Below are 23,282 nucleotides of genomic sequence, written 5' to 3'. Positions count from 1 at the left end.
TAGCAATGCTGATTTTGCAAGAAGCTGACCACAAAGCTAGATAACTAGCCAGAAAATTCTACCTGCTGACTTACAGCTGCACTAGGTTCAGACAGCATTCCTGTGAATATTAATACACCACGGAGTCAGTGCAAGATATGGCTCAGAAAACGTACCTCAATCCAGGGATGAGAAATGCGTTGTACTCTGAATGGTCCCATTATCCCAACTGTTACACTGTGAAGATAATGGGACAATTCGGAGTACAACACATTTCTCATCCCTGGATTGAGGTACATTTTAATCTACACAGGTCTGATGGCTACTAGATAACTAGCTACTAAATTAGCAAACCAAATGCACAACTACAGAGTATTGAGCACATTTTAGACAGTTAACTTAATAGTTAGAAGATATCTAGCTGTCAAACATTTAGTGATGAATTCCATACTGTAACTAGATCACCTGGCGTGTGCTGCGCAACAGTGAGTGACTCACAAGGCTCCGGTCTCTAGTCATTGTGTGCTTGTAGACAAACACCATGTGATTAGGGACTACCGTTAAACTTCATAATGAAAAATAATGTGACAGGTGAAATGAAGAACGCAATCTTCCTTATCTCCTAACGTATTTCACAAGTTGACTGCAGGTACTTTACTTAAAAAGTAAAGTAGTATTTTTGTTTTATTATCTTTGACATAGAATTGGCTGCTTTCTCTTTTCTCCTACTAAAACATTTCCATAACCAGTAGGTAGAAATTCTATAGTAACTACTACACATGATTAAGGTATACTACAGTGTGTAGTATAGTAATCTACAGTACACTACAGAATTCTATAGTAAGCACTACACGATCGAGGGGAATACTAGTGTGTAGTATACTATTCAGCAGTAAGGATTAATATTTTCAAGACAAGTTTCAATACCCCCCCCCCAACGTGTTCCTGCAGAACGGAGAGCCCTGACTTGCCCATTTAAAGAGTTTAAACTAAGATATGGTCACTATGTCAGGGTTCTCCCCAAATAAGAGAGCAAAGATTTCAGAGAAAATGAAACTGATATTTAGTAATTATAGAGTCGGTCTTTGATCTTTGATCGCCAATGACATTGTTGTGAATTGCGAAACAGGCCATTCATAAATTCTGAGCCTTATGTTCCTCAATCAATTCAGCAAATTTCAGCAGTAAGCCATCTCGACCCATAGTGTGCTCAGGTCGCACAGAGCGCACCCAAAGCATTGAGATGTATAATCATACAAACTTTAATGGCAGTCAAACAAAAGTCAAATGACTAAAGTGGCTAATCTTGCTAGATAACCTTCAACGAATGATAGAAAATCTCCTATATTTGGCAAAAATCGAGTTGATGATTATACTGATAGCAGATCAGCTCATGAATAATAGGGAGATGAAGAGTGGAAATAGTTTAAATATCAAAGTATCTTAACAAAGAACACCTGTTTTCAAAATATCCATATCTACTCCCATATTGTTAGTTGAGCACACATTCTCTACTGAGATCTATGGGCAGAAAGTCAGACAGAGCAGAGAAGCAGGGGAAATGTTATAGCGGTATTTTGACATGCATAGGCCAGAGACGTGCTTTGATAATGCAACCTATGGATTACAGAATAAAGTTAGGAATTTTCATGCAAGACAGGAGTCAGGATTTTGGATAAGAAAATAGCCTAGGCATTCAGACAGGAGAAGATATAATTTTCCCTCATGCCTACCCACAGACTTCATGTCTGTGACAGAGATGACTATGTAATAAATTGTGCATAGGCCTATCAAATTTGTGAATGTCTGAAGAGTCACAATGACAGCTCAAAGAGGCACACGTTCTTTTATAGGCTATACTGTAGGGGTTTCCTGTAGGGTTCATTTACTGCATTCGGGTCATGTGTGCAGTCCAGTAGTGGCAATTATGCATTTACTTTGAATTTATGGCAACTTCGTGTGAAGTAAATACGCTAGACTAAAGGCTACCATGCGACAACCTGTTTGGATAATGTGCCATTAAATATTTTGCTGCGCATGTTGAGTATTTTGTGGAATTGCATTAGTGCCGACATTGGGGAACATTTTTGTAATTTTATGGGTCTTGTCATTTCATATTTTCGGGAAATGTGTGTTCCTGGGTCAGTCAAGGGATCTCGGTTACCCATGTTAATCCCTATCCTACAGTTTACTACAGAATTCTTCAGTAAGTATTATAGTATTCTATAGTAAACGGTAGTATTTTTTTATGTGGGTCAACACAGAGAGATTGACGTTTGCTAAATGACTAATATTATTACAACGAAGTCAGTGTTATCGATTCCATGCACCTGTAAAAAGGGGCACATAGGAACAGTGTAGGTGGAAAAACGATTTGAGTGACAGCCAGGGAAGGCCAGGCTGGGTCATCGTGGTACCTTGTTAGCAGGCGGAGACGGGGTCATTTGGATGTCACTCTGGCGGCTCCAGTGGTACCTCAGTGGTTGGACCTGCTCCCCGTTACGAGCATCCACTCGCTCTGTGGCCGGGGTCCTGGTAGACAGCACACACTCACACATTAACACATTACCATAAAGTTCATTTTCAATAATGGGGGTGCTGAAGCGTTACAAATAGTAAGCTGAGCACTGTCATAAGAGATAAAAATGATGTTTATCTATAACACTGGTCTAGCCCTCAAAGAATGGGTGTTTGATTACAATACACTGGTATTACAACCTAGGGGAATAATCCGTTCTGAAGAGTCAGAGGTCATTGTAGTGTTACAGTATAAGTAAAAATGAGGTTGACAGAAGTAACGCTCAAAATAAGCTTATAGAACTGAGACTCTCAAGAATGGTCACCATCACTATCCACGAAACCGGCTCTAAAGGAGTCTTATCTAAAACATTGAAGAAATGGGGAACTAAACTGGGGTGAGTTTCCCAAAGCCTTCGTAGCATTTAGTTTGTCGTTATATCCTACTTAAAGTGCATCGCTAGTATCTGAGCTGTTTCCTCAAAAAACACCTGTTGAACTAAAACTGATCAATCAAATTTAGTCACTCTCTTTAGATTATAGTGAGTTATTTTAATATGGACCAAAGTTCAGATATTTTTGCAAACTAGAGAGACTCTTGGGTGTTATATGGAACACTAAGTATTAACGTTGCACTTCAGTAACAATTCGTCATAAAGACACAGCCCAGAACTAATTCCATGGCTTTAATCTACCCTTAACATTTAGTACCTTTTAGCCTGTTCCGCGGCAAACACCAAGCCCCAATTCTCACTATGGGCCACACTGACCTCATTGAATCATGGGTAGGGAAAAACACAGTTAACTCTGACCTTCATTGACTGATAAAGTGCAAGATAAACCTTGTGCATGTCCAATTCAAACTTGCACATACTCTAGCTGGCTATAGCCCCTTTCATTCCATTATAGCTATTAAAAAAAACTATGGCCGAAATTCTGTCCATACTGATAGCGGTTTTCTGCACTGCGCAAACATATACATACTATATAAACACTGTAACTAATATGTGAACACATAGCTGGTGTCCCCTGGGTCAGGGCTCTCACCGGCTCTGTTGGCGTCCGGTGCCCTTGTGGAAGAGGCTGGTAGTGCCCAGGCAGGGCAGGTTGCGGTGACACTGGGGGAAACGCAGGGCGAGGAAGAGGAGAACCACTGGCAGGACGAAGAGGAAGATGACCAGCAAGGCCACACGTGCCGGGTCAGATCCTGGAGATACAGAAAACAGTGTGTTCTTGGTTATCATGGCAGACATAGAATTAAAGCTGGGTGCATGTTACTTATTTCTTCCTAGTTTTATTGATACGGTGTCCCAATTTCTCCAGGATTTGATTAAGATAAGGAGTGTTTTCACTGTATATTTTACCTCTTGGTGATGTCATTCGGAAACATAATGTTAACTTTCACTGCTATGCGGATGACACACAGCTGTACATTTCGATGAAACATGGTGAAGCCACAAAATTGCCCTCAACGGAAGCCTGTGTTTCAGACATAAGGAAGTGGATGGCTGCAAATGTTCCACTTTTAAACTCGGACAAAACAGAGATGCTTGTTCTAGGTCCCAAGAAACAAAGAGATATTCTGTTGAACCTGACAATCAATCTTGATGGTTGTACAGTCGTCTCAAATAAAACTGTGAAGGACCTTGTCGTTACTCTGGACCCTGATCTCTCTTTTGACGAACATATCAAGACTGTTTCAAGGACAGCTTTTTTCCATCTACGTAACATTGAAGAAAATCAGAAACCTTCTGTCCAAAAATTATGCGGAAAAATTTATCCATGCTTTTGTCACTTCTAGGTTAGACTACTGCAATGCTCTACTTTCCGGCTACCTGGATAAAGCACTAAATAAACTTCAGTTAGTGCTAAACACGGCTGCTAGAATCTTGACTAGAACCAAAAAAATGTGATCATATTACTCCAATGCTAGCCTCTCTACACTGGCTTCCTGTTAAGGCAAGGGCTGATTTTAAGGTTTTGCTGCTAACCTACAAAGCATTACATGGGCTTGCTCCTACCTATCTTTCCGATTTGGTCCTGCAGTACATACCTACACGTACGCTACGGTCACAAGGCGCAGGCCTCCTAACTGTCCCTAAAATTTCTAAGCAAACAGCTGGAGGCAGGGTTTTCTCCTAGAGAGCTCCATTTTTAGGGAATGGTCTGCCTACCCATGTGAGAGATGCAGACTCGGTCTCAACCTTTAGGTCTTTATTGAAGACTAATCTCTTCAGTAGGTCTTATGATTGAGTGTAGTCTGGCCCAGGAGTGTGAAAGTGAACAGAAAGGCACTGGAGCAACGAACCGCCCTTGCTGTCTCTGCCTGGCCGGTTCCCCTCTCTCCACTGGGATTCTTTGCCTCAAACCCTATTACAGGGGCTGAGTCACTGGCTTACTGGTGCTCTTCCATGCCATCCCTAGGAGGGGTGCGTCACTTGAGTGTGTTGAGTCACTGACGTGATCTTCCTGTCTGGGTTGGCACCCCCCTTGGGTTGTGCCGTGGCGGAGATCTTTGTGGGCTATACTCAGCCTTGTCTCAGGATGGTAAGTTGGTGGTTGAAGATATCCCTCTGTTTGTCCCTGTCTGGGGGATCGTCGAATGGGGCCACAGTCTCACTCTCTCCCTCCCCTAGGACTACCTGGCCTGATGACTCCTTGCTGTCCCCAGTCCACCAGGCCGTGCTGCTGCTCCAGTTTCAACTGTTCTGCCAGCAGCTATGGAACCCTGACCTGTTCACCGGACGTGCTACCTGTCCCAGACCTGCTGTTTTCAACTCTCTAGAGACAGCAGGAGCGGTAGAGATACGCTCAATGATCGGCTATGAAAAGCCAACTGACATTTACTCCTTAGGTACTGACATGTTGCACCCTCGACAACCACTGTGATTATTATTATTTGACCCTGCTGGTCATCTATGAACATTTGAACATCTTGGTCATGTTCTGTTATAATCTCCACCCAGCACAGCCAGAATAGGACTGGCCACCCCTCATAGCCTGGTTCCTCTCTAGGTTTCTTCCTAGGTTCTGGCCTTTCTAGGGAGTTTTTCCTAGCCACCGTGCTTCTACACCTGCATTGCTTTCTGTTTGGGTTTTAGGCTGGGTTTCTGTACAGCACTTGAGATATCAGCTGATGTATGAAGGGCTTTATAAATACATTTTATTTGATTTGAGTGTATATCTATGAGTGCAGTCAAGTTGTGGTTTAACAGAGGAATGGTGAGGTACCTCTAGGTGCTCTTGCAGGGCCACTGTCCACACTGCCTCCATGGCCCGTGTACCTACAGTCTGGAGGAGCCCAACCCACGTCACAGTGGCAGTTCTTATTGCTGTTGCACACCTGGCAATGTCAGAGAGTGGATATTGAGCCATATTATTCATTTAACATCAACAGTATGGGCCAGTCCATTGTGAGCTATACAATATAACTCCTATAAGGAGAGACAGGCAGCTGGTTTGCTCACCCCGTGTCCATTGCATTTGCTCTGACAATCGTCGACGCCGAACAAAGACACATCCTGACACCGCTGGTTCCAACAGGCCTGAACCACAACATGGTCAGTAATACCAATCATCATTTAAGATATTTATGTAAACTCAGATAACAGCACAGAAAACCTCTCCTATATCCCTATTCCAAAAGGTCAAATTACCCATTCCACAAAAACAAAAGTATTTTGCATTGTATTTCTATAGTTGAGGAGATGCTCACCTTGTCAAGACCACACGCAGTGCCCTGTGCCACCATGGCAGGGTCGGAGACGTCGTCGCCAAGGTGGAAGTAGGTACCCCGGCAGACAAAATCGCTGTAGTTAAATTTTACTTTGGTGGTCAGGATCTCAGCGCTGGTGCCTAGCAACGGACGGTCATTGCCTCCCTGGCACTGGAGCCTCCCACAATGCACATCTCTGAAAAGTCAGACACAGTCAGAGCAACAGTCACACATATGGAAGTGTTCATTAGGCACCAAATTGAAGAATAAGGACTAAAACAGGGCAGGACTATTTTAACTTGTCCAATACAATATGCTAATTTTGTTATCTGTTGCAAAAGATTTTGCTACGATGTGCCCTAATGAACATGGAACCTACTTGTTAGAGCAGGGGATGTAGGTTCCGTTTGGCATCTGGCCACAGTTGCCGTATTTGTTGCCCTGTTTGTTGACGGAGGAAAAACAGACAGGAGGAGCCCTTGTGGAATCTGAAAAGAAAAGGGAGTTTAAACAATCATAATTGTCTCAAAGATCCTACAGTAAAAGTGTCTCAACAACACTGCCTCCTGAGTTTATGAGCCAATCTCAATTCTCCAACTCTGCAACATATGGCATATGAAGATTTAATATGATGTTATAACTCGCCAAAACAGTTTCTTCAATCACTAGTAGTGACATTATATATACAGTTGAAGTCGGAAGTATACACACACCTTAGCCAAATACATTTAAACTCAGTTTTTCACAATTCCTGACGTTTAATCCAAGTAAAGATTCCCTGTCTTAGGTCAGTTAGGATCACCACTTTATTTTAAGAATGTGAAATGTCAGAATAAAAGTAGAGAGAATGATTTATTTCAGCTTTTATTTATTTCATCACATTCCCAGTGGGTCAGAAGTTTACATACACTCAATTAGTATTTGGTAGCATTGCCTTTAAATTGTTTCGGGTAGCCTTCCACAAGCTTCCCACAATAAGTTGGGGGAATTTTGACCCATTCCTCCTGACAGAGCTGGTGTAACTGAGTCAGGTTTGTAGGCCTTCTTGCTTGCACACGCCTTTTCAGTTCTGCCCACAAATCTTCTATAGGATTGAGGTCAGGGCTTTGTGATGGCCACTCCAATACCTTGGCTTTGTTATCCTTAAGCCATTTTGCCACAATTTTGGAAGTGTGCTTGGGGTCATTGTCCATTTGGAAAACCCATTTGCGACCAAGCTTTAACTTCCTGACTGATGTCTTGAGATGTTGCTTCAATAAATCCACATCATTATCCTCCCTCATGATGCCATCTATTTTGTGAAGTGCACCAGTCCCTCCTGCAGCAAAGCACCCCCACAACATGATGCTGCCACCCCCGTGCTTCACAGTTGGGATGGTGTTCTTCGGTTTACAAGCCTCACACTTTTTCTTCCAAACATAACGATGGTCATTATTGCCAAACAGTTCTATTTTTCTTTCATCAGACCAGAGGACATTTCCCCAAAAAGTATGATCTTTGTCCCCATATGCAGTTGCAAACCATAGTCTGGCTATTTTATGGCGGTTTTGGAGCAGTGGCTTCTCCTTTGCTGAGCGGCCTTTCAGGTTATGTCGATATAGGACTCGTTTTACTGTGGATATAGATACTTTTTTGTACCCGTGTCCTCCAGCAACTTCACAAGGTCATTTGCTGTTCTGGGATTGATTTGCACTTTTCTCACCAAAGTACGTTCATCTCTAGGAGACAGAACGCGTCTCCTTCCTGAGCGGTATGATGGCTGCATGGTTCCATGGTGTTTATACTTGCGTAATATTGTTCGTACAGATGAACGTGGTACCTTCAGGCGTTTGGAAATTGCTCCCAAGAATGAACCAGACTTGTGGAGGTCTACCATTTTTTTTCTGAGGTCTTGCTGATTTCTTTTGATTTTCCCATGATGTCAAGCAAAGAGGCACTGAGTTTGAAGGTAGGCCTTGAAATACATCCACAGGTACACCTCCAATTGACTCAAATGATGTCAATTAGCCTATCAGAAGCTTCTAAATCCATGATGGAATTTTCTGGAATTTTCCAAGCTGGTTAAAGGCACAGTCAACTGAGTGTATGTAAACTTCTGACCCACTGGAATTGTGATACAGTGAATTATAAGTGAAATAATCTGTCTGTAAACAATTGTTGGAAAAATTACTTGTATCATGCACAAAGTAGATGTCCTAACCGACTTGCCAAAACTACAGTTTGTTAACAAGAAATTTGTGGAGTGGTTGAAAAACAAGTTTTAATGACTCCAACCTAAGTGTATGTAAACTTCTGACTTAAACTGTAGGAATCCTTTGTCCAGGCAAGAATTCTCTGTTGCTTTTAAAAAGTTCCAGTTCCGCTGACCAGTCAGTCCAGAACTCTGGGGTTCAGATCGCGAGGTTCTACAGTACTTGGTCAAAGTACTGAAACAAGTCCAAATAACTCGCCACTAGCTCCCCACAGTGGTATCAATCATAATGGTTATCGGGTCCAGAACAACTCACTAGGTCCCCACAACATCTGGCACTGTGTGTTGAAGCTGGCGCAGACACCGCTGTAGCAGTTGGAGGAGCCTTCCTCACAGGGCTCGCCGTTCTGCAGGAACACGTTGGGGGGGCAGTAGGGAGAGGTACCGGTGCAGTGCTCTGGGAGGTCACACTCCCCCAGGGGCTGCCGACACATCCATCCACCTGTACGCAGCTGGTCAGACAGAGAAAATAGACAGTAGATCAGTAAAGGGGTTTATGATTTGGACCTTTGTTCAGCTTCTTGTGATAGATCATGTAACAGTTTAGTTTATTAGGATCACTATTAGCTATTGCACATGCAGAAGCTACTCTTCCTGGTGTCCACATAAAACATACAAATACATGACAAAATACAGAACAGTACTAGACAAGAACATACAAATCTGAGTTATAACATATATAATTATAGTTATAATAAATATGATACTAACAATCTGAGCTGATTTTAAATGTAGGTGTTCAGTATTGTGTTCAGTGATGAGGTTGAATGAGTGTGTGAGTGTGTGTCAGTAAGGTTCCAGTGAAGGAGACTTGCCTACCTTGCAGTTGTCACAACAGATGCCATCGGAGGAACACTGGGCCCCAGGAACCAGTTTACAGGTGGTGGCATTGCAGCAAGGATCGTTACACTCCTGGACATCCAGAGAGACAGACACTTAATAATTAATCCTAAACAAGAAAGTTAGGGCTCTTCAACCTTTTCTTTCCCAGGGATCCCCTCCCAGGCAAACTGCAACCCAGGGACCCCCATCATACGTTAGTAATATAAACATTGAAATAACAAAATAAAATGTGTAATTTATATATATTTTCACGGGCCCCCTGATTGAATACCCCTGACCTAAATCATAAAGTCTGTTCATTGAATTATCATCTATGGTGGCAGGTTGGTGTTCATTGTGATGAATCTTGTCCTGGAGGCAGCTCTGCAGGGTGGTCAGTAGCTGGCACACCCACAAGGTCATAAAATCAGATTTTAAACCTAAACCGAACCTTAACCCTGACCACACTGCTAACCTTACGCCGAACCTTAAATTAAGACCAAAATGCACATTTTTGTTTCCATACATTTTGTATGATACAGCCAATTTTGACCTAACAGCTGGCCCATCTAGAGGAAACCGCTCAGTGCTGCCTCCAGGGCAAGATTCATCAAAATAAATGTTAACCTGCATCTATGGTGAGCTATGCTGTCCTCCCTAAAACATACATCCAGCAAGCCGCAGTCACACTCCTCTCCCTTCTCCACGTAGAGGTTTCCACAGCGTGGCCCCCCCAGCAGTTTCTCAGGCTGGGGCATGTTGAAGAGGCACATCCCCCCACCGTGGAGCAGGCTGAGGGACAGGTCTCTGGCACTGCAGCTGCTGAACAGCTGGCCTGGCATGAACCTGGGTCAGAGGGGCAAACAGAACAAGCCATTTAGTGGATGCTCTTATCCAGAGCTTCTTACAAGTGCATTAAAATTAACATAATACAAGGCAACTGAGCTGCACATAACTGACCCTTTCTGTTTTGCATCATTGACTTTGCATGGCCTAGTGCTTTTGTAATGCATGTCAAACCTAGCCCACCATAGCCCCCTAGCCCCTCACCCAGTAGACGGCTCCATGATGCAGCCTCCCAGGCGTGGCTCGTTCTGACACTGGCAGTGCCGGTCGGCCGTGTCGTGATTCATGCCCAGATTGTGCCCGAGCTCATGGGCAATGGTGGATGCCACCCCCAGTACACTGACCAGGTGATCCTGCACACAGAGAGGGAGAAGGAGACACACTGAGTCAGTGAACTACCAGACTCATACTGTCATTGTGGGGCAGTTACCCCTCTACTCCACTGATAAACCTAACTGAAGCTAACTAACTCACCACATTGACCCCTCCTGACCGGTCCTTGGAGCACATGGAAGACTGAGATGCCATTCCCACTGTAGTTCCATCAAATGACTCCCCCCTGGAACAGATCACAAACACATACAGTAATAGTTAGTCTATTTTCACAAAGAGGTCATCCACTGATATATTCATGTATTTGGGATGGATCTGCTTCCATAATGTACAGGTGTGAGAAAGGCACCGATTACCTTCAACCAAGTCCATTTGACTACTCACATAATGAGCTGAGCATTGTCGTGGCGCAGGCGGGGCAGCAGCTCTCTGGTGCGCCACTCCAGGAAGCGGTTGAGGGTGTTTGAGGGACTCTTGTCAACCTGGATCTTATCCTGGTCACTCCAGATCTCCAGCCCAGTTAGAGCCACACGCACACTCAGCGGCCGGTAGAACTAGAGAGGGGTAGATGAGAACCACCATGATAAACCAAAGAAAATATAATACAATATACATCATTTGGCCAGTTTATTAGGTACACCCATCTAGTACCGGGTCGGATCTCCCTTTGGCTCCAGAACAGCCTGAATTCTTTGGGGCATGGAAACATTGCTCAATTGGTATCAAGGGATCTAATGTGTGCCAGGAAAACATTCCCCACACCATTACACCACTGCCACCAGCCTGTACTGTTGACATCAGGCAGGACGGTGCCATGGATTCATGCTGCCTACGCCAAATACTGACTCTGCCATCAGCAAGGCGCAACAGGAATCGGGTTAAGTTGGACCAGGCAATGTTTTTCCACTCCTCAATTGTCCAGTGTTGGTGATAGCGTGCCCACTGGAGACGCTTCTTCTTGCTTTTTAGGAGTGGAACCCGGTGTTGTCCTCTGCTGTAATAGCACATCCATAAAAAGGACTGACGAGTTGTGTGAGATGCCGTCCTGCGCCATTATTTGCCTGTTTGTGGCCTGCCTGTTTGCTTGCACGGTTCTTGTCCTTCTCCTTTGACCGCTCATCGAGCTGTTTTCGCCCACAGGACTGCCGCTGACTGGATGTTTTTTTCTTTGTCGCACTATTCTCTGTAAATCTTACACACTGTCGTGCGTGAAAAGCCGAGGAGGCCAGCCGTTCTGAGATACTGGATCCAGCGCGCCTGCCACCAACAATCATACCACGCTTAAAGTCGCTTAGGTCACTCGTTTTGCCCATTTTAACATTCAATCGAACAGTAACTGAATGCCTTGATGCCAGTCTGCCTGCTATATACAGCAAGCCACATGACACACTGTCTGTAGGAGCAAACCATTTTCGTGAATGGGATGCTGTACCTAAAAAACTGTGTGTATATGGTTAATACTTAAAGACATCCTCCAGCGATTTATTTTACTTTTCAAAAGCAATATCCCAAGTATAAATACAGTAAAGTACATACACTAAACGGTGAAAATGTTGTTTTTAGCAAAATAAATGTTTTTTAGACACCTGCAAACTTCAAGGAGTAGGGCATTCAAGGAGTTGGTCTTGTTGGGAATACGTGATATCGTCAGCCTCCCGCTTGCTTGAGGAACAATAGAGAAGCAGTAGATGACAGAAAAAGTAAGGCCCACCCCCCCACTTGTGCCATGTCACGAATTACCTGGACCACTTATTGAGATGTGGCTTTTGTTAAGTAAATCAGGTGTTAAATGAGGTGAAAAGGAGACCACTTTAATATTACGTTACATACCCAGTCTACTTGGTTGGCCACATCCAGCATTCGATAGATGATAGTCTTGTTGATTTTCTGGTAGTTAACGTACTGTAAAAAAGAACAGTTATTGATTAGGACAATAGAGACAGAACATGATGGGATTGGTCTAAATGTACTGGGGTCTCTTCAAAGTGCAGCTATGTCAGTGCTTTGCCTACACTAAGGGGCATTGTCGTACATTAGCCTTATCGTACATTACCTCTTCGTGATCAGCTACAAGCACAAGCTCTATGTACTTGGTCTCTGAGAGAATGTCCCTCTTACTCTACAAAAAAAGCAAAGTGTAAACAAAAGTCATTCGGGCCAATGTACAATTCAGGGAAGTCAGTATGGTATTTCCAGCAGTGGCGAAAACATTAGTAGTTCCAATCCCTAGATAAACATTTGATTGTGCTTCCAGCCCCTCTCACCCTATGTGGGACTTGTGGTGGGATGTGGATGGGGGGTACAGGTGTATGGGACACCCCACAGCCCCCAACACTACCCCTCTCCAGAGGTCTGGTGGAGTAAAGCAGGTGCATCCCCTCCTCCTCCCCTCCACTCTCCTCTGCCCCCTCCTCATCCTCGTGGTCTTCCTCAGGCTGCAGCTCAAAGCTCAGGGTGGAGTTGATAGCCACCACGCCCCTGAGGGAGAGGGGAATAAACAGGGACTCACTCAACAGGGAGTCAACAGGGGCACAAAATGGTGTCCAAGTTCCGAGTAAATACAGTTACTTCAGGTGAGGACATTGTTCAAGGCTCTGCTAGAAACCAGATTACCTTTGCTACATAAACATGACCCTAAACCGAGTATATGGCCACACGGTCTGCCCACATGAGTAAAGAGCTCTAAATAACTCCAACTCGAAATAAAGGTCAAGAGGATTTTCCATGGATTTCCACCAAGTTTATTTGGATATCCCTAAAGTATCCAAGTCAGCGGAAGGGACCCCAGATTAAAACTGGCACTTTCTCAAATCGGTTGATTAGTATGCTTGAGGAGGTCAGAGTTCTTTCTGATTAATCTGAATTGGATTAAAGCCACCTCACGGTCGATCACTTTGCCCCACTCATAGAACCATGACGCTCACATAACCATGACGTTGTCCGTACTGCAGGCAAAGGTGAAGTGCCCTTAGTAAAGACTTCCCCTTTCGATAATAATAGTTTCACCATATAGTGCACCACAAAGGGAGTAACTGAGGAGGGCGATTAAGTGGGATAAGGCTGACCCCTGTTTATATTACTTTACTGGTTTTAAATGCATGAACCATTACATAACAGATAATGAATTGCATATGCTTAAGGTCAGAAGGTAATGCGGGTAAACTTATTGAGCCGTTAGACTCTATTTCTTAATGGAAAACCTAAAAGGCATGATTACATAGTATGAATTTGTATGAACTCACTTCCATGGACACCATTCTCAAATCAAGAATGTTGACTGGGTTCATCTACAGGGAACATTGTTCGCATGCTGTTGCTTTGCTTGTGAAGTTCCGTGAAAATATACATTCCTTTGGATAGTGACAGAGGGGAAATTATCCTAATTTTGACAGGCTGCATACCATCTTGTAGTTTTGACAGAGAGTTAAAGTTGATATTATTACCTGAGTCCAGAGCAGGTACTGAGAGCCACCCTGGACTGTGGGAAGCCCCTCACTGAGCCGTGGTAGTAGCAGTGAGTCTAGGAAATAACAACCAGGGAGAGAGTAGTCAACATAATATAATGACAACATTATTATCCAAGCTCATATGAACTAACTTGCCATTTTCATAACAACCCCTTTAACAATTCTACCTATAACAAATCAGAACATTTACAACACATTACTTACCACTGTGCCCTCCTCTAAAGAAACCCCAGTGCCATTAGGGAGGTAGTAGAAGACATTGGGGGGCTTGGGCAGGAGATCACTGCAGGGAGAGGACAGGGTTACTGTACATTCATTCAGACTACTTCCTCTGAAGATTTGTTTGAAGTCCGAATGTTTTATTGTTGATGATAAATCCCTTTATGAAACTTTGAAGTCTTAACTCAACGATGGCAAAGGTTGGGGCATTTCTGCATCACAACTCCCCATTCAGATAGCTAAAGCTTATGATTACATATATTTTAGTCTTCTGATATTTTAAAATGGAGTATATTTTGTTAGTGAGCTTACTGGTTTTTCTCCAGGTCCAAAAGATAGATGCTGCCTCCAAAGTGAAGACCACACTGTAGCTTGTCTGGATGACCGTTCTGTGAAAGGAAAAGAAACATACACCTGGTAATGTGTACTGTGATTTTTATCCTCATAAGTCAGTGGATAACTGAACTAACTAGATTACCAACATTTGTCTGGACACTTCCCCCTAACAACTGTTGTGCTAAAGGGGAATAAGGACCTTGTGTGACCAAATTAACTCATTGTCCAACAAAATCTTTCCAGCAATTACTTTGTTTGCTGTTGTTGTTATTGTAATCACTCAATGTTTCGACATGGTGTATTCACGATTAGCACCTGATGAGTGTCTTAATGAGCGAATGCAGCCAAGAGCAGCTTGAAGTGGCAAACGGGGCAAAGGGACAATCTTCTTAGTGAAACAGCAGTAATATCCAGTACCACCATGTGGTCTTTCTTATTAACCCTGCAAAGTTTAAAGGATTGAGGCTTAGGAAGTCCTGCATAGTTCATAAAGAGCATGTTATGTAAACAATGACCTATATCCTTTAGAGGCTGATGGACAACATTTCAGATGTAGTAGACAGCTATGGAGCGCTCATCCTTTCTCCGCACTAAAGTCCCATTATTACGCAACGCTCAAATTGGATAATACTATATACTTTGAATCCCTTCAGCCAATCAATACTCATCCCATCAAACCAGTCAGCGGACATGAAATGAGATGGTGCGATTAAAGTTATACTTTGTCTATGGCTGCAGCCGCCCCTGAGCATCACCCATCAACGCTTACACCTGCATGCTCTCTAAAATAAACCCAGGCTCTAAATGCGTGCAGCACCCAGTCCTTGATTGGCACTGGCACCTAAGCACAATACTAGAGCCCAAATGAGCTGAATCAGACTGTCAGCCAGGGTTACCCCTCGTAGGCACTAAGGATCAGGCTATAAATGGACTTCCTTTGCCTGCTGCATATTTCTCTCATCAAACGCAGAGGCGGCGGTGGGTAAATTACGTCCTCTCCCTCTTTTCATGTCCGTTTCCCCTGCACTTCCATCTCATTACAGTCATTCCCCCCAGCGGGAACTAACACCGTCTCTCTTCCTGCCATTCAGTCATTTTCTAGCGCATTTAACGGCTCCACCTATGAAGACAGTGAGTAAGTGAAACCCTTCCTGTTGGCGCTTCCATCCTTCCCCACCGCAGAGTGCTGCTTCCTCGCTTTCTCCTCTCCAGCTAACTGACAGGAATTGGCAAAGGATCAGGCTTGGAAATGGGACTAGAACTAGGAGTACAGGCAGTAAGGTAATGGTGGTGACAGTATGCCAGAGACGTCTGTTCAGTTCCAAGTAGCGGTTAGTGACTATGAGGAACCAGAGAGTCTACATTTTCTGTTGACCGGCGAAATCATGCTGGATAATGTCATTGCCGGCTACCCAAGTCCAAGAACAACTTACACCCAATTCACTCAGAAGTATTCTACTGTCCACAGTCCCAGAAATACTTTAACAACATCATGGTTCATATGACACATACAACTGTGTCCCTGTACCATAGGCTCTAAGAGGCTATTAGTAATAACATATCTATTCACACTGGAACCAAGTCATTGGATATGTACAAAATATAACTGGTTCCACATCCAAGAATATCATAATCCAAGAAGAACCCCAGAAGTAGATGCTGATAATTGAGGGGGATTTCCAATACATTTGAATGAAAACATAACTCTGGTCTATTTCTAGTTTTTAATAGTCTTTATTATAATCAGAGGGCTTTGGTGAGGTCATTCACCACAGTATGTAAGGTGAGTGTGACTGAGTTATGTTGGGTGGGTCTGTGTTTTTGTACTGCCAGGGCAAGAGTCCAATGGGTAACCAACAAAGACTGCAAGCACAATGGTGGAGATCTGGCTAAAAACTACAAGGCAAAAAACAAACTACAGTAATGTCAGTTATGCGTCCAAAGAGAAGAAAGATTAAGGGTGAGAACGAGATAGGGAGAGAAAGAGATAGGAAGACATACAGCACATGTACACACTCTCTCAAACATCTGCATCTCTTGGCAAGCTGCCTTGGATTGTCGTTTTGGGGTGAGAGGTCAGAGTAGAAACAGGGCTCCTTCCAGAGCAGAGCAGAGCTACATCTGTTCAGGGCTCTAGTGGAGGATCACACCCAAATATGTGGAGCTCAGCCAAGAAACACCCACCCTCTCCACACTTTGTTTGTCATTGCCTCACTTCTCACTTCTCCCTTTCTCACCCTCTCCCTCTTCTTTGAGCATTACAATTTCTCTTACATTTCTATCCTCGTCTCTCACACTCGCAACTGGTCTCTCGTTTCACTCTCATTGGCGTTTCACTTTCACCTCTCTGTCATTCTTTATCCAATCGGCAACCATGTCCACTCCATCCCTGCTGCCATTACCTCTCCTTCCCCCACTCTCTCTACCTTCACCCTCTCCTCCTCTTATTTCCCCCCTCTCCTTCTCAGTGAGGTAAATGTCCCAGGCCGTGACCTCCTGCTAGTAACAAGATGAGCTCACCGCCACATGAATGCTGGGTGGGGTCCATTCAGACCCAGAGCTGCTTGTGACCCACAGCAGAAGAAATAAACCAGGGAGGAGGAGAGGGGAAAAGGGGTGGAGGGGGTGTAACGGAGGAAGGGAGAGAGGGAGGGACAGGGCGAGGCGTGAATCCTCTCCAGCTCTTTCAGCTCAATGGAAGAGTGTGAGGGAGGGAAATACAATCAGTCAGCTCCTGGGATGTCTGTCTTCCTCAGTCCCTGTAGTGCTTCTCTGTTATTTAGTCTGACCCAGAGCAGCCCTGGATTCTGTTTATGGATCAAGTCTGGACATGTCAATGGAGTGTGCCTGTCCACTATCTGGGGGAAATCTCTGGGTTAGTTCATGACTTGTGTACCCCTTTGCATTACAATAACAGCCAAGTCAATAAATGTACAATGGGCAACATGAGGTAGAGGAGTGTCGCATTCAAATCCAGCCCCAAAGGGAATGTGGTGTTTGCTGGCTCTTCTCCTCTTCCCTAGCACTTGACTGATTCATATCAATGAACCAGAGAGTCAACACGTCCTGGTTTATAAATGTTCAACAGATGGTGGTGTGAAGGCAAGAGTGAAAACCATTTCACTGGAACCCATGTCTGCTTCTGACTGTTTCTTTACAGCTGTGCATGGATATCCAGAACTAACCTCACCAATAGGAAACAAGTGATTCATTCCCATTTAACTAGTAGCCTGCCTACTTGCATTACCTTCACTTGGGCTCAGAGAAGTACTCAGTGATTTGAATTACTTTTGGGGTATAATGAATGATCTGGTTATATAAACACGACCCCGGGTGCGGATTAACTCAAGAACATTCTTTACCCGGCTCAATACACCACACACCCTAGTGAAACACTTTCCCTACAGACACTTTCTTAAGTAGATAAGAGCCCCCCCCCCCCGTCTTAATGGTAGGGTAAATTGTTGGGGTGGCAGAAATGCTCACTGTCAACACAGAGCGATCAGGCTCTGAATTAGCTGAGATCCCCTCCTTAAGCTGTATTAAGGTGAAGCTCCCTGCTGCATGCCTTACACATCAGAGTTCCCTGTGTGTGTGTGTGTGTGTGTGTGTGTGTGTGTGTGTGTGTGTGTGTGTGTGTGTGTGTGTGTGGTGTCACAAATCCATTCATGTGGAGGCTAATAATAGCAGGCACCAGAGAGGTGAGCACTGAGCAGCAGGGGAAAAAAAGGGTTATCTGCAAACTGATAACATGTCATACATGTCTGTATTTTTTTCTTAAAACATTTATTTCCAACATCAATGTGGCAACTGTCTGAAAGTTTGTTTGACAAAGTAGATCCATTCATGGTTCAACGTTGACAGAAGCTATTCAGGTCAAGTCAAGTCTCCCAAGAGGACACAAGTCACCTGCTCCACCATAAGAAATGAAACTAACACTGTGGTCACTAGCATGTTTTCTTCTTTAACATCTCACTCACGTATAATCAATCTGAGATCCTAATTGGGCTGGGAGTTACACGCATTTAATCAAAAAGGAACTCGTAGTTCTTTTGAACTAACTAAAATAATAATCTGTATTTGTAGCATGGTAGTGATTTGCAAAGAATATACACTCAGATATTTTTGCCTTGAGAGAACATTTAGGATCGTCTTATCTATAGCTAATCATGCTTTGCTAAACAAATAAAAGATCTACATTTAATGTGATGAAGTTGCACACTATCATGGTGATTACATTCAAGTAAGTGCACTCAGTTTGAGTGGTGAATTTAAATACTTTTAATGAGTGTTATTTAGAGCACAAGTGGTGGCTCTAACTTCTAATGTCACACTTGGCTCGGGTTGGAGTGATCTTTATCACTTGAATACCCTAGACTGGGAAATGGAGCGTTACAGGAATTACATTGTTCAAGGGATGGGTGGGCGTTGATGAGGGTGGACGGACAAAGTTTGTATAACAGACACACACAGTCACACCCCTCCCATACGGCACCATCCCCCACCTTTCCTCTCATTTCTGACAAACAATCTAAAAACAGATCCTGGTTTCCATGGTTACACATTGCATGTATTTTGAGTGAGTATGAGAATCACTGGTGTTATGTTCGTCAGTATGAGCAGTAGGCTGTGGGTGCAGTAACCTCATGACAAGTGAAAAACGGCTACTCATTCATCAATGACTGCCATGATTCAGAGGATAAACCACACAATAATGTAGGAATTAGGAGTGACTCTCCGCTGAATCTTAGCCAATGAGGCCCACTCAACTGTGTTATTTGAATGACAGTGCAGTGCCCTGGTGTGTTTTGAAACCAGTAAACAAACATCTGGGTGCCTGATGGAGACTGCTTTGCCAATGGGGTTCAACCTTTTGAAAGTCAACATTCTGATCCAGTAGCTGGCTTAAAAAGTGATGTGCAAAAATGTAGCCCTGTCATGCTCTTATTCTCTACTTTCCTCTATGTGTGTGTGTGGAAAGGAGGGGGGGGGGGTCTGCTGTCTGACTTCCTTTTTTGTGCTAATATAACAGAGGAAGGAAGTAGGCGCCTTGACATATTTCACATGGAGCTTCCTGAATAAAAACTATGATCTGAAGAAGGTGGGGGGGACTGGGGCACTTTAAGAGGACAGACACTTCCTGTGCAGCTGACAGGAGGTCTGAAATCATATCCTGAAGAATTCCCCCATATCACTCACTCCACCCAGAGAGGAGAACATCATAACACTGACGACCTTCGAATAGAAAAAAATGTGAACCGCACATTGGAATTGGAATAACCAGGTGTGGGTTTGATGTTAGTTTGAGATGTAAAACTGCAGTTTAAAATTAGGAGTTCCTATGGGACCTGTAAAAATAGAATGGTTATTAACCTCTGACACTATTTAAAAAAATAAAGGCCACTTTATAAAAGTGCTCTGGGATCACTGAATGAAGAATGGTAACATGTAAGCATGGAAATAGACAGCAGGTAATGGAAGTAGGACCAGAGTAATAGTATGTATGTGTATGGCCCTGTGTAGAACGATACTCTCACACACACATTCTCTTGATGTCTGTAGTCTCACCTGCAAGGCCTCACTCAGACTTCTCGTGTGTCCGTCGACTACCACAAAGGGCCTGGTCCTCTCCAGTGGCTTGCCGTGCCTACTACCATGGTGGTGCTCTGGACCTGGGGACAGGGAGAGATGGGATTCATAGGAAAATATTGTCTTATGTCCCTTAAGGCGCTATATTCAGAATAATAAATATCAGTTTGATGCTATAACATCAAGGGATGGAGAAACTATTTTGTTAAAGCTAGTAGTGACCATAAAATCTAAATTCTCAGCTAATGGCAACCTATTACCCAGCCCTAGTAGTCAGTGAACCCCCTTCCCCATGGGGCAATGCTAATGCTAAGATAAAGTCAGCAATATCCCAGATGGATATCCCTTAGTAGTAAGGGAAAACGAATGTGGTAAACAGGCTTAGGGTAGGAAATGCAGGAAACCTACAATTTTCATTAAATGGTTTCAATATGCCAGGAAAAAAGCTCAGCATCACAATCTTAACTAAGCATGTACAATTCAAGCTAATTGCACAAACCAATCAGTGATGCCAGATGTGCTTATAACAGCTCATGCTCTCTGTTTCTTAGCAGGCATATCTTCTGACTCCTTTCTTCACACACACATAAAAACAGACACAGCTGATTTAAATTCAGTACAAGAGGCTCTGTGTCCCCTGTCCGTTCCTAGTACAGCTGTTGTCCAGAGCCTGTATTAGGCTAGTTATAGATGACTGGCTGGCTGGCAGGTGTCTCGAGGACTAAAAAGAAGCAGACCACCTCCCAGTGCCCATTTTACAATAGCCTACCCATGTACAGTTGAAGTCGGAAGTTTACATACACCTTAGCCAAATACATTTAAACTCAGTTTTTCACAAGTCCTGACATTTAATCCTAGTAAAAATGTCCTGTCTTAGGTCAATTAGGATCACCACTTTATTTTAAGAATGTGAAATGTCAGAATAATAGTAGAGAGAATGATTTATTTCAGCTTTTATTTCATTCATCACATTCCCAGTGGCTCAGAAGTTTACATACACTCAATTAGTATTTGGTAGCATTGCCTTTAAATTATTTAACTTTGGTCAAACGTGTTGGGTAGCCTTCCACAAGCTTTCCACAATAAGTTGGGTGAATTTTGGCCCATGCCTCCTGACAGAGCTGGTGTAACTGAGTCAGGTTTGTAGGCCTCCGTGCTCGCACACGCTTTTTCAGTTCTGTCCACACATTTTCTATGGGATTGAGGTCAGGGCTTTGTGATGGCCACTCCAATACCTTGACTTTGTTGTCTTAAGCCATTTTGCCACAACTTTGGAAGTATGCTTGGGGTCCTTGTCCATTTGGAAGACCCATTTGCGACCAAGCTTTAACTTCCTGACTGATGTCTTGAGATGTTGCTTCAATATATCCACATAATTTTCTTTCCTCATGATGCGATCTATTTTGTGAAGTGCACCAGTACCTCCTTCAGCAAAACACCCCCACAACATGATGCTGCCACCCCCATGCTTCACAGTTGGGATGGTGTTCTTCGGCTTGCAAGCCTCCCCCTTTTTCCTCCAAACATAACAATGGCCATTATGGCCAGACAGTTATATTTTTGTTTCATCAGACCAGGGGACATTTCTCCAAAAAGTACGATCTTTGTCCCCATGTGCAGTTACAAACCGTAGTCTGGCTTTTTTATGGTGGTTTTGGGACAGTGGCTTCCTCCTTGCTGAGCGGCCTTTCAGGTTATGTCAATATAGGATTCGTTTTACTGTGGATATAGATACTTTTGTACCTGTGTCCTCCAGCATCTTCACAAGGTCCTTTGCTGTTGTTCTGGGATTGATTTGCACTTTTCGCACCAAAGTACGTTCATCTCTAGGAGACAGAACGTGTTTCCTGCCTGAGCGGTATGACGGCTGCGTGGTCCCATGGTGTTTATATTTGTGTACTATTGGTTGCACAGATGAACATGGTACCTTCAGGCATTTGGAAATTGCTCCCAAGGATGAAACAGACTTGTGGAGGTCTACAATTTCTTTTCTGAGGTCTTGGCTGATATCTTTTGATTTTCACCTGATGTCAAGCACAGAGGCAATGAGTTTGAAGGTAGGCCTTGAAATACATCCACAGGTACACCTTCAACTGACTCAAATGATGTCAATTAGCACATCAGAAGCTTCTAAAGCCATGAGATCATTTTCTGGAATTTTCCAAGCAGTTTAAAGGCACAGCCAACTTAATGTATGTAAACTTCTGACCCACTGGAATTGTGATAGAGTGAAATATAAATGAAATAATCTGTCTGTAAACAATTGTTTGAAAAAATACTTGTGTCTTGCACAAAGTAGATGTCCTAACCGACTTGCCCAAACTGTAGTTTGTTAACTTCTTATGGATGGTGGCAGTATTGAGTAGCTTGGATGACTGACGTGCCCAGAGTAAACTGCCTGCTACTCACGCCCAGAAGCTAAGATATCTACTAATAATATGCATTTGGATAGAAAACACTGTGAAGTTTCTAAAACTGTTTGAATTATGTCTGTGAGTATACCAGAACTCATATGGCAGGCAAAAACCTGAGAAAAAATCCAAACAGGAAGTGGTTTGTAGTTTTTCAAGTGATTGCCTATCCAAACTACAGTGTCTGTGGGGTCATTTTGCACTTCCTAAGGCTTCCACTAGATGTCAACAGTCTTTGGAACCTTGTTTGAGGCTTCTACTGTGAAGTGGGGGAGAATAAGAGCTCATTGATTGAGAGGACTGCCAGCAGGGCATGAGCCTCAGCCATGCGTGCTCACGTGAGAGGTAGCTCAGTTCCATTGCATTTCTGAAGACAAAGGATTTCTCCGGTTGAAACTTTATTGCAGATTTATGATAAAAACATCCTAAAGATTGATTCTATACATCGTTTGACATGTTTCTACGAACTGTAATGGAATTTTTTGAGTTTTCGTCTGACCTGCGCGTCGTGAATTTGGATTTGTGAACTGAAGGCGCGAACAAAAAGGAGGTATTTGGACATAAAGGATGGACTTTATCGAACAAAACAAATATTTATTGTGGAACTGGGATTCCTGGGAGTGCATTCTGATGAAGATCATCAAAGGTAAGTGAATATTTATAATGCTATTTCTGACTATTGTTGACTCCAACATGGCGGATATATTGTATGGCATGTTTTTGTGTCTGAGCGCCATACTCAGATTATTGCATGGTGTGCTTTTTCGGTAAAGCTTTTATGAAATCTGACACAGCGG

General features: G+C 43.4%; 1 protein-coding gene across 6 annotated transcripts in view; it reads right to left on the bottom strand.

Annotated features, from left to right (window-relative positions):
• The window catches only part of adam15 (ADAM metallopeptidase domain 15), a 39,460-nt gene that overhangs the window by 10,941 nt on the left and 5,237 nt on the right, over positions 1–23,282 (bottom strand). For 5 of the 6 annotated variants that reach the window (XR_006769932.1, XM_014201097.2, XM_014201099.2 and 2 more), the window contains exons 2-20: positions 20,054–20,157; positions 14,462–14,538; positions 14,135–14,213; positions 13,907–13,983; positions 12,728–12,941; positions 12,517–12,582; positions 12,294–12,365; positions 10,848–11,017; positions 10,605–10,689; positions 10,335–10,483; positions 9,953–10,130; positions 9,282–9,374; positions 8,719–8,914; positions 6,591–6,699; positions 6,212–6,407; positions 5,964–6,041; positions 5,728–5,839; positions 3,544–3,703; positions 2,397–2,511 (exon numbers count right to left, since the gene is read on the bottom strand). Coding sequence is in view for 5 of the 6 variants with exons in the window: in XM_014201097.2 (XP_014056572.2) it covers positions 2,397–2,511; positions 3,544–3,703; positions 5,728–5,839; positions 5,964–6,041; positions 6,212–6,407; positions 6,591–6,699; positions 8,719–8,914; positions 9,282–9,374; positions 9,953–10,130; positions 10,335–10,483; positions 10,605–10,689; positions 10,848–11,017; positions 12,294–12,365; positions 12,517–12,582; positions 12,728–12,941; positions 13,907–13,983; positions 14,135–14,213; positions 14,462–14,538; positions 20,054–20,157 (2,330 nt within the window). In the remaining variant the exon portion in view is untranslated. Of the gene's footprint in view, positions 1–2,396; positions 2,512–2,540; positions 3,262–3,543; positions 3,704–5,727; positions 5,840–5,963; positions 6,042–6,211; positions 6,408–6,590; positions 6,700–8,718; positions 8,915–9,281; positions 9,375–9,952; positions 10,131–10,334; positions 10,484–10,604; positions 10,690–10,847; positions 11,018–12,293; positions 12,366–12,516; positions 12,583–12,727; positions 12,942–13,906; positions 13,984–14,134; positions 14,214–14,461; positions 14,539–20,053; positions 20,158–23,282 lie in introns of those variants that run through there. The other variant, XM_045718505.1, reaches the window with a different exon arrangement.

This window comes from Salmo salar, chromosome ssa05, assembly GCF_905237065.1.
Source record: "Salmo salar chromosome ssa05, Ssal_v3.1, whole genome shotgun sequence".
Classification (NCBI taxonomy): domain Eukaryota; kingdom Metazoa; phylum Chordata; class Actinopteri; order Salmoniformes; family Salmonidae; genus Salmo; species Salmo salar.
This window is presented reverse-complemented; position numbering and strand designations above follow the sequence as displayed.